The following is a 15,403-nucleotide window of genomic DNA, read 5'->3' on the forward strand; positions in this document are numbered from 1 at the left end:
TTAAGCAGCTGAACCATTTCTGGCATCCAAGGCAGATATTTCCAGCTCCTCATGTTGTTCCTTAAATCCAGGTGCACCTGTACCCTCTAGTGACTGATCCCAGCCACTGCAGAGGCAGCTCCCAACACCTCCGGATCCGAGTGAGAGCCCAAAATCAAACCTAAACCAACAATAAACGTGAGCACAGTTTTTTCTAGCTGATGAGTAACATCATGGGACAGCACATGGTTGTTGAGGGACACCCAACAAGAGATTTCAATACAGAGAGGTGCAGTTTTGTAACAACTTTTTCCTTTTTCCCCTTTCTCCAGAGTTTCTGGGTGGGGTTTATGGCCAGGAATCGGGTGATGAACTTTGTGCTACAGGTGTGGTCCAATTCAGTTTTCTGTGCAGAACAGTCACATCCACACAGGTTCTGCCAAGCACAGCAGCAATGTGATTCTCCAGGCTTGGACTAGCTCAGCCTCACACATGTAACAGAACAGTAATGAAGGAGGGAAAAAAAGGCATTAAGAAAACAATTAAAAGAACCTTGACCCCTACTACAATCCCTAGAGCTGCAGTGAAGGGGAGAAAGGTATCACACACACACATATATATATATATAAATATTTATTCACTAGATAGGCAGTGCATGTGTATATATACATATTCATCATATAGGCAGTGTCAGCTATAAAGGGATTAATAAGCATCATGTTTGATTCTGTATGGTTGGACTTGATGACTGTAAAGGTCTCTTCCAACCTTGACAATTCTATGATTCTGTGTTCCCATGCATCAGTAAGAGGATAATGGTTTTGTACACTGCCATGAAGTGGGGTGGGCATCTGTGTACATACACAGGACACGGACTTTGGACTCATATGTAGCAAAGGAAAGGTGGGAAACCTAGCTTGGATTTTTGTCCAGTTCAGCGGTTTGGATTCTAGTGAAATGAGGAAGGAAAAATTCATTTCCATTCCAGGGCGTAGTTGTGGGTCTGGACATCACAATGTGGGGAAAAGCATCTGCCAGGAAACAAATAGAAAATTTAGAGCCTCAGAACACAAGAGGAGAAAAAAGTCTAGAAAAAAAGCAGAATCAAAACTTTTTTTCTTTAAACTGAAGAAGCACTTCCAGATGTCCAGAGAATGAATTTTGCTCCTTGGTTTTACAGTTGGGTCACAGCCCATCCAGCCCTATTTCTATTCAATTTCTATTAAATTTATGACATGCAGCAACACCCTTACAACCTGCCCCTCTTGACACCTGCACAAGGGCTGTACTGGGGAGCCCACTCCAAACACACACCTCACCTGTGACCTGGGGGTGCTGGTGGCAGTGGCTGAACATGAGCCAGGTGTGCCCGGGCAGGCAAGGAGGCCAGTGGCACCTGGGCTGTACCAGCAATAGTGTGGCAGCAGGACCAGGGCAGTGATTGTCCCCCTGTGCTGGGCACTGCTGAGGCCACACCTCGAGTGCTGGGCCCAGTTCTGGGCCCCTCAGTTCAGGAAGGACAGTGAGGGGCTGGAGCGTGTCCAGAGAAGGGAACAGAGCTGGGGAAGGGTCTGGAGCACATGAGCAGCAGCTGAGGGAGATGGGGGGAGGAGAGAAGGAGGCTCATGGGGAACCCTCTGGCTCTTCACAGCTCCCTGACAGGAGGGTGCAGCCGGGGCGGGTCGGGCTCCTCTCCCAGATAACAAGCGACAGGACAAGAGGACATGGCCTCAAGCTGAGCCAGGGGAGGTTTAGGCTGGATATTAAGAATAATTTCTTCACAGGACCGGTGATTAGACATTGGAATAGGCTGCCAAGGGAAGCGGTGAAGTCACCGTCCCTGGAGGTGTTTAAGGAAAGACTGGACATGGCACTGAGGGCCGTGGTTCAGCTGACGCGGTGCCGCTCGGTCAAAGGCCGCACTCGAACCTCAGAGCTCTTTCGCGACCCAAATAACGCCGCGAGTCCGTAATTCCACGTCCCCCTCCCTCCCGGGCCCGCCCCCGCGCGGTCCCGCCCCGCACGCTCTGAGTGACAGCGCCGGGGCCGCTCCCGGGCGGGCCGGGCCGGACCCGCTGCTCCGCGGCCCCTCAGGTAACGGCGGGCGGCTCCGGGGCTCGGGGGGTGCCCGGCGTCCTCCGGCCCGGGGCTCACGGTGGTGCGGGCGCTGCGTGTGGGGAATGGCGGCCTGGGCTCGGCGTTCGCGTGTGCTGAGCTCCGGCGGCCGCTGAGTGGGGCCTGGGGCGCTTCTCTGTCGGTCTCGTCCGTCCGTGTGTCCGTGTGGCAGCTCCTGCCCTTGGCAGTCCGGTGGGTTCGTTCCCCCAGAGCCTCTCGGGTCCCTCAGGTTTTGTGGTGCCGAATTCCGCATCCATAGATGTGCTTAGGTTGTATCCAGGGGAAAACAATATGAGGAGGCCTTGGGGAAAAAACCAAACCACCCATCATTTATTATTTATTAAAGAGCATGCAGTTAAGGAGTTAGAATAATAGAATTATAGATCATGATGAGGTCATTAGCTGTGTGAAATTCAGAAGTAAAGACTTGATTTCACTTGAGAAGGCTGCAAGGTGTACTTGTCCCTCCCCAGAAGGGGAATTTATGGGCTATGTCTAATTCGTCAGCTGTGTTCCTATGAACACAAGAGCGTGTTGGCCTTGTGTCCTTCAGGTTCAGCTGGAAGAAATGTCCCATTAGGTGGATCTGAGGGAATCTGTAGCCTTTGGGTCTGTGTTGTTTGCTGAAAGGGGAATTACATCTCTGGAGTGTCAGTTTGTTCTTTGCAGAACTCAAAGCCTAGATTTTAATTTCTAGAGACACACAAGTTTGGTGTAACATTTGACTGCCTGCAAGTCACAGAATCCTAGAATCACAGAGTGGTTCGGGTTGGAAGGGACCTTAAAGCTCATCTCATTGCACCCCCCTGCCATGGGCAGGGATACCTTTCACCAGTCCAGGTTGCTCCAAGCCCTGTCCAACCTGGCCTTGAACTTCACTTCCAGGGATAGGGCAGCCACAGATCCCATTCCATTGTTGCAGTGGTATTCAGATGCTTTTTACACCGTAACTTCTTATATTCACTAAGATATTTATGTACTCTAAATATTAAGATGGATTTATTGTTACAAATTCACTGTTTTCCAGCTGAATTTCAGTGGTGACTGAGTCCCAGAGGACTGCTGAAAAATGGGAACCTAAAGGGAACTATGAGGAATATTGGTACAGCCCACATGCAGAATTGGATTTAGCAATATCTGGTCTTTGGTTGTGATGCTGTTGAGCAATAAGTGGAGAATATTAGCATGAAATTTTAGGTCAGTTACAGACGGGGAATTTCTGTGTGAGGGTTCTTACAGGGATCTTGCTTTGAGTAGATAACTGAGTTTTAAACAAGAAGATGTTTGGGAAGAACAGGAGGAGACTGGGGCAGGGGAGCACAGCCCAATACAATGTGAAATTATGTGTCCTATGTCAATTAAGGACATAATAAGGACTGTTAGATAAGGAATGCCAGTCATAGTTCGAAGTAATCCATGTCCTTGAGACTTACGATCAGAATTGGAGTCACAGAATGATTTGGGTTGGAAGGGACCTTAAAGGTCATCTTGTTCCAATCCCCCTGCCATGGGCAGGGACACCTTCCACAAGACCAGGTTGCTCCAAGCCCTGTCCAGCCTGGCCTTGAGCACTTCCAGGGATGGGGCATCCACAGCTTCTCTAGACCTGTTCCAGGGCCTCACCACCCTCACAGTAAATAATTTCTTCCTAATATCTAATCTAGCCCTGCCTTCTGTCAGTTTGAAGCCATTCCCCCTTGTCCTTGCCTGCTGTTGTAAAATATATCTTGGAGCATATAAATACATAAGGAATATTTTAACCACTCACTTTTAAAACTAAGTTATGACTTTGGCAACTTCTGTCTCTGCTCAACAGATGCCATGTTGCCTCAGAAGAGCGGACAGATACCTTCCAGAATAGCCATGAGCAGTTATTGGAAAGCCCTGGGAATTTTCTTACTCTGTCTTCAAAGTGCACTGTCTCACCAGCCAGCCCAGCCCAGAGTGCTGCTCGTGTCTTTTGATGGGTTTCGGTGGGATTACATCTACAGAGTGCCCACTCCCAATTTTCACTATGCCATGAAGAACGGGGTGCACGTCAGGCAGGTCACGAACGTGTTCATAACAAAGACGTACCCCAACCACTACACCCTGGTGACCGGGCTCTACGCAGAGAGCCACGGCATCGTCGCTAACGAGATGTACGATCCTGTCCTGAATGAAACCTTCTCCCTGAACAAAATGAACACCCACAACTCCAAGTTCTGGGAAGAGGCCAGCCCAATATGGGTGACGAACCAGAGGGAAGGACACAAATCTGGTGCTGCTATGTGGCCTGGAACAGATGTGAAGATACATGGAGTCTTGCCTACACATTACATGCCCTACAATGAATCTGTTCCCTTTGAAGACAGGGTAGCGAAGCTCATTGCCTGGTTTACATCAGAAGAACCCATAAACTTTGGTCTCCTGTACTGGGAACAGCCTGATGAGATGGGCCACTTTCTGGGCCCTGAAAACCCACTTATGGGAGCAATAATCAGTGACATTGACAGAAAACTGGGGTATCTCATTTCTGAACTGAAGAAAGCGAAGCTGTGGGATGTGATAAATGTCATAGTCACAAGTGATCACGGAATGTCACAGTCATCCTTGGAAAGGCTCATTGAGCTTGATCAGTACGTGAGCAGAGAGCTCTATAAAGTCATCGACCACTCCCCTGCAGTAGCCATTTTGCCAGAAGAAGGTAGGAGCTCCAGCAATAACGTTCCCTGAGGAGATACTTGAGTATCCAAACTTTATAGACTGAGTTGGTGGTAGCAGCACTGATGGCAGTAGGACATCAGCCTTGAACAAAGAGCACTTGCAGGATCCCTTTGGTTTTTTTGCAGGCTCTATCAAAAGCCTGGAGTAACTTTCAGAAAAGAAAAGGGAGCAAATGTGTTTGCTGTTGACTAATATTGCCAAGGATCCTTTAGTCCTTGTGAGAAGTAAGATAATCTAATGGCATTATCAAGGCTGAATGGTGCTCTAGATAGATAACACCTGAATGTTACCTATCTTGCCTTTCATCAGGATGCTGAAGCCATAGTGGAAGAATTATTTTTCTAACTCTGAGAACAGATTATATTTCTAAACTGAGAACAGATGGGGATCTTTGATAAAAAGAAAGCCTGTGTTGGCTATTTGATTAGCTGCCAGCTATTGTAGTTCACTTGAGTTTTTTCCCCTGTCATGCTGAACAGCCAGCCAGTTACATTCATACCGTTTTTATTGTGATAAGGATGGGCAAGAATAATGTTGGAATTGAAATCTGAAATCTGGTTACAGTCACCGAAGGGTTGCTGAAGTGTCAGGTGTACGTTTACTGTCACTAATGCATCTGCTCTTTATTTTGATGATCAAGTACTGTAAACTACTTGGTGCAGATGTGTTAACCTGGAAAATAACACCCCTGCCCACACAAACAAAGTGCTAATTTGGAAGTTGAGTTTTAAGGTGACCTTCTGGAAAGGTGTTTTTTAAGAATTCTGTAACATTTGCATCACTAATGGATAGATAGCACTCTGTATTTAATGCCTAAGCAGGGAGGGTGTTTGCAGAATTAAGTGACCTTTAAGTGCATGAACAAGTGTGTCTCATCATTTTTAATTTGGAGAATACTCCAGACTAAAATGTGAGTATGCCCAAACTGAGGCCTCTGCTGTCAGAGCACAGGCAGGCCCTGTAGCTGGGTGCTGTTTCTCTCTGTGGTGATAAAAGAGCCAACTTTGGGAGCTTCATCCCCATAGAGGCAGAACATGGTTGACCAGGATGTTCTCATTAGCAAATAAAGAAGCTGTAAAAGTAAACTTCAGTGCTGAAATGTCCCTAATGCAGTAAACGACAACTTGAAGATGCATAACTTGATTCTCCCATCTGCTAAATGCTGAAAGTAAACAGTATCTCTGCTGCAATTAGATGACAGAATAGTAAAAAAGCCATTTCGGTGGATTTCAGAAACAGCTTGGATTTGATTTTGCCCAGAGATTCAGGTATTTATTACACTACCAATAAACAAGAATTAGTTTTGAGCACAGCTAAAATTCTTTTCTTCCATGATACCAGCTGTGATTTTTATTATAAAACAATGAATTTCACTGCCAGTTTAGGTATGAGCTAACATATGCTTAAGTACATAACACTGATTCTTCACCTGTTATTCCATTTGTCTTTCTTAAACCAAGGGAATGGTAAAACTTAGTGAGACTGAGAAAAAGTTTGAATGCTTTAAAATGCAGCAATTTCTTTTAATTGTTTGGCTGCATATTGCTTCCCCAAGAGATGGATTAAAGCCATTATTTTACCATGCTGGTGTATCAGTGTGTGTGGGGAACTAATTAGATGTTCACAAAGAAGGTACCTGTAGCACAGCTGGTGATGCTGGCCTTTTTTTTTTTATTTAATATAAATATAATAATTCAAATAATTAACATAAAATCAAGTTTGGTATATTTGGGACTTCTCCTCCCTGCCATCCCATAAAGAAAACTGGCATAGCAAAATTAACTTTGTAACTGATATAGTCCTAGAAATGCTGCATTAGAGTCCCTCTTCTTGTTCCTGTAACTATCGCTGATGTCTTAGCTTTTGCTGTTTCATATTGACCTTTGTTTTGCTTCTTAATTTCGTGATTCTTTTTTTTTGGTGCCAGTTTGAGATAAGAAACATACATTAACGTATTTTCCTTCAGAATTTCTATATTCTGGGAACTGAGGGGGAAAAGGAAGATGATTTCTTTAGAAACACTGGCCACTTTCTCCCAAACTTTTTTCCATGAGATCCATTCAGAACTCCTTGGATGCTGGAAATGGCAGGCTGAAAGGGGCCTGCAGACACACTCTGTGCATTCAGCTGCACATGTCACACAAATATTTACCTGAGTCATGGGGCTGAGGGATTTGGTGTGTCACAGGAGTCTGTTGTGTGCACTGCACAGCCCGCAATAGAAATCTGGCTTTAAGTGGAGGTGGGGAGTGAAGGAATTTGCTCAGATGTCAGTTCCTGAACTTGCTCTTGTGTTCCTGGCTCTCTTTTCTGGTTCCTCCTTTCTGTGCACTGGTGTTCCAGCCAGCTTGTCCAACTGGTTGTGGTTCTTCAGTGGCTTTTACTGGAAAGGCAAGCTCAGAAACTGGAAATAAGCAACTTAAGAACTGGGGTTGCAAAATGCCTGTTTTATTCAGTGTTAGTAGAGCTCTTGAGGGTTTGTGTTCACTGTGACTAGGGAAGGGAAAGGAGAAGGCACTGGAGTACAGAAGAGTAGCTCATGCTGTTGGCTGTTACTGAATAACAAAGGAAAGCAACAAACAAACTGCTTTAAAATAGATGAAAAGTGTCACTTGTTGTCACAGCCAGCTGGGTGACAGAATTCGGCCTGAATGCAGCCATTACCTCACAAACAGGCTTAGGAGCTGTCTTCTTGCTTTCAGGCTTTGCATGGAGCTAGGAGAGTTTGGCTCCTTTTCTAGGAGACAAGTCAATGCTTTCTAACTCATTCCTGTGAGAAGCTTACATTCTGATAACTGTGAAATGAGGAATTTTTCTAAAATTAGCAAGGCACTTCTTGCTTGGGAACGGGCTGTGAAGTCTGGTGCTTAGGGGGATGTTACTGTGACTGAGGCTCTGGATTTCTCACAGTAACTTCTCTGCACACTGTTGTCTCTTAGACTTCTGGGGTAGTGCATTTTGCTCTCTTCTTTCAGCTGTATTTTGACTACTGATGAGTTCAGTAAACACACTGGTATGTTTAATTTTTTCTTTTGTCTCTTTTGTTTGTTTGAAGGCAAAGTGGATGAAGTATATGAAGCTTTGGCCAACGCTCATCCCAACATGACTGTATATAAAAAGGAGCAGATTCCAGATAGATTTCATTACAAACACAACAGTAAAATTCAGCCCATCTTAGCAGTGGCTGATAAAGGATGGGAAATTGTATATAATAAGACTGACAGTTTTCTGTGTAAGTATTCTGTCTTTATAGTGTGTTTTGCAGTATCTTCCAAGGCAGAGACCTTAAGTGGTACTTTCTCTCCTAGTATCAACCAATGTTCATTTGGTTTTTTTTTATTTGTAAGGCTGGGAGGGAAAACTAAAGTGTGTAAAATTTATAATTTTTTCCCCTGATGGGATGAGAAGCACCCTGCTCTTAGGCGAGGAGGATCTGCACTCACTGTTTCTTTAAACATTAAATTTACTGAGATAAGAGCAGTCACATGTTTTAATGGCCCCATAGTTGAGGTCCTTCAGGATGTAGCAAACCAACAAGCACTTCTTGAGCTATTAAAAAAGAAAGTTGTAACTGAATGTATTGAGTAGAGGGTGAATAGGGTTGTTTTATCATGTTTACTTACTTACTGGAGAAGGGTTGGGTTGGGTTGGAAATGCAAGAACACTTTTTGAAAATCCTCAGCTTGTGTGGGTGCTACACTTGAGTAACCCCATTCTATTGCTACAAAGAGTCTTGGATATTGTGTTACTGCACACCAGTGAATTTCATTTGCCTTGGAGGAAAAAGTGCATTCTAAGTGATTTGGAGGTATAAAACCCTGAACACTTTCAAGTTCCTCACCTTGAAGTTTTGAAATTTATTATAGGTAGCATGGAGACAGTGAACTGTAACTTCTTGGTTACCTAAAATACAGGGGTCATGTGGTCAGTTCTTACATTTCTAATTGAGAACCTTTTGAACTGTGCTGCTGGTTATGAACCTGAAGAGCACTACCAGCAAGACATAACAAGTTTTTCAGTAGCTGCTGAGAGCAGCTTCTTGTACCTATGTGTTTGACATATTCTCTGTTTTTAATGCCCCTGTCAGGAATGGGCACTGGACACCCACCAGTGAGTTCTTTTTCCTTGTTGAGGAGTTGATGGTGCACAAAATTGGACAAAATGTCAAAGTGTCTATTCAGAGTCACATGGACAGTCTGACTCTACATGTTTTTTTTTTTAAATTTTCTCGAAGAGATCTAGACCAGTTGCAAAGTTGGAGTTTTTCCTTGAGGAAAATTAAGGAAGTTTGGGTGTACCCAGGGTGCCATTGACAATGGTGTTACTGCCATATGAGCTCACCTTTTTTTCCCCTCTTTGTCAAATAGTGTTCTCCATTGTGGGCTTTTTTAGGTCTTTTCTCTTTGTAGTTCTGAGACTTGGTATTTGCTAGGAGACATTTGTGCTGTCAATCAAAACAATTCTTCTAAACCTCTCTAAGGATAACTGATGGCTGTGCCTTTTCTGCATTCTGCTAATTCTAGGAAAAGGTTCAATGCTTGTTTTGCAACTTCGGGATATTGACCTTTATCTATCTTCTATTTCTAGTTGGTAATCACGGATATGACAACACTGTACCAGAAATGCATCCCATTTTTTTGGCAGTTGGGCCTGCTTTCAGAAAGAATGCCACCAAAGAATTCATGAATGCGACAGACTTGTACCCCTTACTGTGTCATCTTCTTGGCATCAACCCACTGCCCAACAATGGTTCCTTCAATGCTGTGAAGGATATACTTGCTGAAGAAGTTCCTGGAGCCCGTGGAGCAGACACCTACTCCACTGTTGTAGGAGTCTTCCTGGGCAGCTTGCTTGTTTTGGTTTTTACTGCAGTTTTTGTTAAGCATTTTGTCCTCGCCCAAGCAAATTCCATGCAAATCCAACACACTGAAGCTGCCCAGCCACTGCTGCAAGATTAATAACACCTGGGATAACACCTCAAACACCTCCTGTTTGAGGCTTAAAATAAGCCTATACAAAGGAAATAAACAATGGAGGTGGATCAGCATAAACACATGGAGTGAAAGGAGATGGGTGCTGATTCATTGGTACTCTGGGGCATGTACAGACCAGGTATGCAGAGAGAGGGCATGTTCCTTTTCCACCCTGCAGTCACTTCATCTTCCAGGGGTTGAAGATATCGTAGGTAAACCTGGAAAGCTCTGTGTGTATAAAGACCTGTAGTGACAAGAGACCTCAAATACCTTATTATGGCTAATTTTAGGGCAATAACATAAACTGGGGTGCACTTCACAGACTATTAAATGGTGATTTCATTTCCCACTCTTTTTTTTTTCTTTTATTCCTTGAGAGATTTTTTGAGTCTCTTTGATTCTAACAAGTCACTGAATGGTACTAAACTTCCTTGGTTTTTTATTTTCTTCTCTGCCCAAGGAAGCTTTTGCATGAATCGCTATTACAGATAACTTGGTGGGTTAAATCCTGCAGAAAAGAACATTATTATTCAGCTAGGTCATGCAGTGCTAAGTGTCTAAGTTTGGAGTTACATATATTTCTTCAAACTACTGTGTTAATTATAGCCCCAAAACATGAATCTAAGTGGTATTGCCTTTAGCAATCAGCATTAAACTGCTTGATTCTTAATGTTTTAAAATTTTATTTAGGTAAATACAGGTTTTTACCACTTTAGATACGATTTTAGGTAAATGTAGATCTTTTTACTTTACTGCACTAAATCTAGGAGTTCCATGCAGCTGGCAGGATAAAGACACATACAAGCACCACACCTGTATATCCAAATGGAGCCTTTTCTCTGAATAAGTTCTCTCTGAATAAGTTAAGGAACATGGATGCTCAAGCTGGTTTCAAAGTGCTCTCAGGCTTGTCCCTGGGTGTGCATCTGGTCTGCTGTTGGAGACTGAGTTTGACTTGTGTCTTGTGCTTTATCTGCTGTGTCTGTGTGGGCCTTAGATTGGGATGATCAGGATTACACATGCAGTTTAAGGGCAGCTGTATAAATCTTAAGCCATATACGTTAAGTCTGAAAAAAGCACACTTTAATAAAAAGAGGTGTAAGACTGGAGTTTGTTTTTCCAGAGGAAAGCCTCTGTTAGGGAAAAATATTAATTCTGAGTTAACAAAGGTACCTATTATTCACATTCTTTTATGTGTAGCAATAAATCTTCTTGCTAGTGTAGTTGTGGGGGTTTTTGTGAGCTCATTTAAATGGTAGGTGAGAAGCTGCTGCTGAGGTGTATATGAAAAACATACTCTGACGTGAGAAAAGTTGTCTATTGTCAGACTTTTCCCCTTCTCCCTGGGTGAGATGATAGTATTTCTCAGCACTTTGTTGCTGAGTACAATGTCTGAAGGAGAAAGAAACTTTCAAAATTCGTGCAGACGTAGCAGACTGAGTATTTTAAACTGCAGTTGATGGCTGTATCCACAGCCCCCAGCAGAGGGCAAGGATGGGAACACTTCGGCTTTGGATGTGCTCTGCCAAACCAAGGGCGTGACTGACAGACAGTTCTGCAAGGGGAGGGCTGGGGTACAGAAGTCATTTTGCTGGGCTAAATTCCAGGCTTAATGAAGATCTGCTGGGTTCCTCTGTGATGGCAGGGACACTTGCTTAGCACCAAGCTGTCTTGCAGACAGATGTGGACATTTCCAGAGGCCACATCTGGGAGCAGCGAATGCTTCAGAGGGAAAGCAATGAAATAGCCCAGCTTAAGGGATATGCTGTAATAGTAGCTTTAGGAAGGCAGGAAAAATGCAGGTCTGGTGGAAGACAGCTGTTAATTTGGGGGATGTATATGAAATCCTCCGAACTGCAACTGGCTCAGTGCTCTTACTGTGCTGCGAATGGCCTTGTTTTCCTGCATTGCCATTTTCTTAAGACAACACTGAAGGAAAATGTCTGTAAGGCTGATTCGTAGTGCAGCTGGCCATTAGCTGTGCCTGAAGTTGAATCTGCTGGCACAGCTAAAGCTGCAGGGGCTCCAGCAGAACTACAACAGCAGTACCGTGTTCACAGCAGTGTTCAGAGACTGGGGAAATCGGAGCAGAAAACCCGAATCTCTGAGTTGTTACTAATCCCTTCCCTACCCACCTCCTAAAAAGTGGATGGCACACAGGAAACTGATGCATTGAGTCCACCTTTTCTTGCTTGTTTGCAGCTTAAAAATGAATTGTAGCACAAACTTAGTGTGTGTTTAAAGATGATCTGCAGGCTTTGATAAGGCAATAACAGCGACAATTGTCATAACAATGCCAGACCCCTCACCTGTAGCTTCTGCACTTTGGAACATGTTGCTTTAGTAGAAATTCTTCTTATTGCAGTAATTCCATAGCAGTGATCATGGCAGATGTAAAAATAACTGGGTTGTAATCTCAGAGCTTTTCCTTAAACTCCACTTTAATTGTGGCAAGTGTAGTTCTATCTTCAGCCAAAGTGACCCTTGGTTTTAAGGAGGGGGCAAAGTTTGTCAGTGTTGTTCAGTCATCTGGGACTTACACTTACCTGTCCAAATATGCAACAAGGGAAGAGCAGTAGGTTGCCCCCAACAAAAGGTTTGGGAACAATAATACTCAGAGTAGGCTGAGGACATGAACGTGAGAATTGTCGATATAATTGTTCTGTATTGCACTGTGAGGCCCTTCTTTGAGGAGGGCAAAATAAAACTTTGTAAAAAAATGAAAGGAACCTTGTAGCATTTTGGTATTTCAGTTTAGGGTCAAACATTTCTTTTATTCTTAGGTGCATTTGCAGGTATCTCTTGGGTAGTTCCTTGTTAGGACATTTGCCCAATTGTTTAAGTTGTTGGGTGTGAGCTTAATGAAATTGAAAGCACAGATGATGCCACTGGAGAAAAACAGAGACTTTTTCTCTGATGTGACATTTTGCAGACACCTTTTTGGGTGGGATTTGGTTTCTGTGTATATGATACTTTCTATGATGTACAAACAACTTTACTGGAAGGCGAATCTTGAGTACACTGTGTACTGCTTGTAACTTAAGCTTGGAAACCAAGAATGATGCATGATGTGTTTCATTACTGACTGTGGAGCATACAGATGTCAAATGTTTTCTTTGTTTCTTCTTGTTTGGAAATGCTGAAGTTAAAATACATCTTTGCTATAATGCTGTCAAGCATGGAGTGCTGGCTTCATTTAAAACACTTCTGGAAAACGAACTGGGGGGCAGATGACTGGGGGAGAATGGTCTCAACTTGTATGCATCCCAAATATTCCTTGGACTCTGCATAGTGTGTGCCTTTGTTAAAAATAACTGGAAGTGTGATAGACCCTAGGAATTTTAGGTCACAGTTCTTACATAACAGACTTTTGTTTCCCACCTTGCTGCCATATATGGAAAAAACAGCTATCAGTTACCAATAGGATTCCAGTTTCTTTTACTAAAAAAACATCTTCCAGACTTTCTTGGTCAAGAGCTGCAGTAATGCTGCTACAAGAAATGCAGTCTCAAAAAAAAAAAAAAAGGCAGAAAAATCAGATTCATGAAATCATTTAGGTTGGAAAAGATCTTTAAGATCATCCAGTCCAGCCATTAACCCAGCACTGCCAAGCCTGTTGTTAAGATGAAGTGTTGTATAAACTGACTTTTCATACAATCATAGGATGGTTTGGGTTGGAGGGGACCTTAAAGATAGCTCATTTCAACCCCCCTGCCATGGGCTGGGATAGGGACACCAGTCAGAAGTGTGAACAACACAATCTTGACCTGCATGTGGGAGAAGGACAAATGTGCAGTGGTTGGGTTCTGTTGTTTTGTAAAATGGAAATTTAACAGGCTTACTTCCCAGTCTTCTTCCCTGCTTAAATAGTGCCATGGATGCTGTGTTGACCCTATCTATACTGCTGTACAAACCTTTCATGGCATGTTTGTCCTAAAGTAAAGATGATATAAGTATTTATTAGATGATAAACTACAAAAATTGCTGCAAGGTCGTGAAAATGATAAATTCAGTAGTGGTATCAGCCTTTCCATAATGAAATCCTGATCTGAATCGTACTAACAAACCTCCATTACTGGTTTTTTTGCAATAAAGGATGCTACCATGCATGTAAGAGCAAACATCTGTCCCTGTGGTCTGATCCTTCGAGTACACAAAGTGGGTTTATTTTCACAGGCAGTGTGTAGCAGCAAGTTACTGAAAGCAGCATTTCAGAGCTGTAGTCAGGTGAAATCAGCTCAATTCTGGAACTGTTTCCTTGATGCCAGTGCCCAGAAAGCACAGAACCCCAGAGGGATGGAGGTTTTAGGGCTGCTGTGCCCAGAGTGGAGAGTTCCTGTGTGGAGGCAGTAATGAAACATAAGTCTTCAGTGCTGGGAAGTGTCACTAAATATCCCCTATTCCCCTCTAAACTGCAAAGCCAGTTAAGCGTTAGGAAATTCCCCTGAATGAACATGCCCTGTGTGACCATTGCTGAGTTGTGTCTATTTAGCAAGTCATTAAATGTTGCCACAAACTACTGTTCCTTGATCGCAGCCTTGAGGAAGCAGAAGCCACAGCTTTGCTGTTGTTCTGAACTGGCCGTTCAAGAGGAAATCAGCCACTGGCATTCATGAGAAAGACTTCACACAAACCAGAATGAGGCTGTGGAAATGTTTTGTCATGTTTAAGGCTCTATTTTCAAAAATAATCATCCTTAAATAAATCAGCTGTGTGTCTTAAAGACAGAAAGATGTTTTTTCTAGGTTCTCTTGATTTGTACATGATCTGTATGAAACTGGATTTACAAGAGCTACTGTGTTCTTCCTTTGTACCAGGAAGAACACTCAGCACCCTTACAGACCACACCACAGATTCGGAAATGAAAATAACCAGCAGTACAACTGGAATACAGTTTATCCTACTTCTTAAATTTCCCCTTTAAACCCTTTCTCATTAAACACTAAGCACTGTCTCATCTCCATGCTAAAGGGAGGAGGAATAGAGGGTGATAAGGATTTCCACCAGATACAGCCACTCGCTGGTTTCACAGCACTTCACTGCCTGTAGCAGTTCTCATCAGAAGGGGCTGCCTAGGAGCTAGGAGGAGAAATGCATTTAAACCTTGATCTCCCCATCTGTACCAACATTCCTATTTCAGATCAGAGTTCTGCCACCATGCTTCAGGCAGCCTTTACAGTTCTGGCCACCAGAGCCTTGGTGGTAACTTTGTGTAGTTGATGTGTTCTCAGTTCCTCTGTGGATCCCCTCCCAGGCAGGTGCCAGTGTGACAACTGCTGGGGAGAAGAAGAACAGAGTGGAGAAAATACTGTCCTCATCAGTTTTAGCTTCTAGAAAAAAAAAACAAAACCTCACAGGTAGAGGACACTACAGTCTGGCCTTACTGTGTCTGCCAGAAAGGTAAAACTCAGTCAAGCCTTTCCAAACAAGTATGATGCAAAGCATCTCCAGTAATTCTCTGACTGACCCTCGGAGGATCCCACTCTGTATTAGCAGAATTACCAGAACCTAACAAAACTCTCTCTAACACAGGAATTCAAGCATCCTCCCTTTTACAGCATATCTAAGCCTAGGTTCTACCCTGCAACACGTTCCCTTCGTAGTTACTCATTAACCTGACCTCTTGGTGC

The 15,403-nt window shown here is 43.5% G+C and overlaps 1 protein-coding gene across 1 annotated transcript; it reads left to right on the plus strand.

The window, feature by feature from the left end:
- The first annotated feature begins 655 nt into the window (after window positions 1–655).
- ENPP5 (ectonucleotide pyrophosphatase/phosphodiesterase family member 5) lies at window positions 656–12,949 on the plus strand. Its single transcript, XM_069011758.1, is given in 6 exon segments — window positions 656–1,898; window positions 1,901–1,939; window positions 1,942–2,073; window positions 3,911–4,780; window positions 7,856–8,032; window positions 9,388–12,949. Coding segments are annotated over 6 exon segments (1,908 nt in total). The 5' UTR covers window positions 656–1,579; the 3' UTR covers window positions 9,759–12,949.
- The last annotated feature ends 2,454 nt before the right edge of the window (window positions 12,950–15,403 follow it).

Source organism: Aphelocoma coerulescens, chromosome 3, assembly GCF_041296385.1.
Source record: "Aphelocoma coerulescens isolate FSJ_1873_10779 chromosome 3, UR_Acoe_1.0, whole genome shotgun sequence".
NCBI classification, from domain to species: domain Eukaryota; kingdom Metazoa; phylum Chordata; class Aves; order Passeriformes; family Corvidae; genus Aphelocoma; species Aphelocoma coerulescens.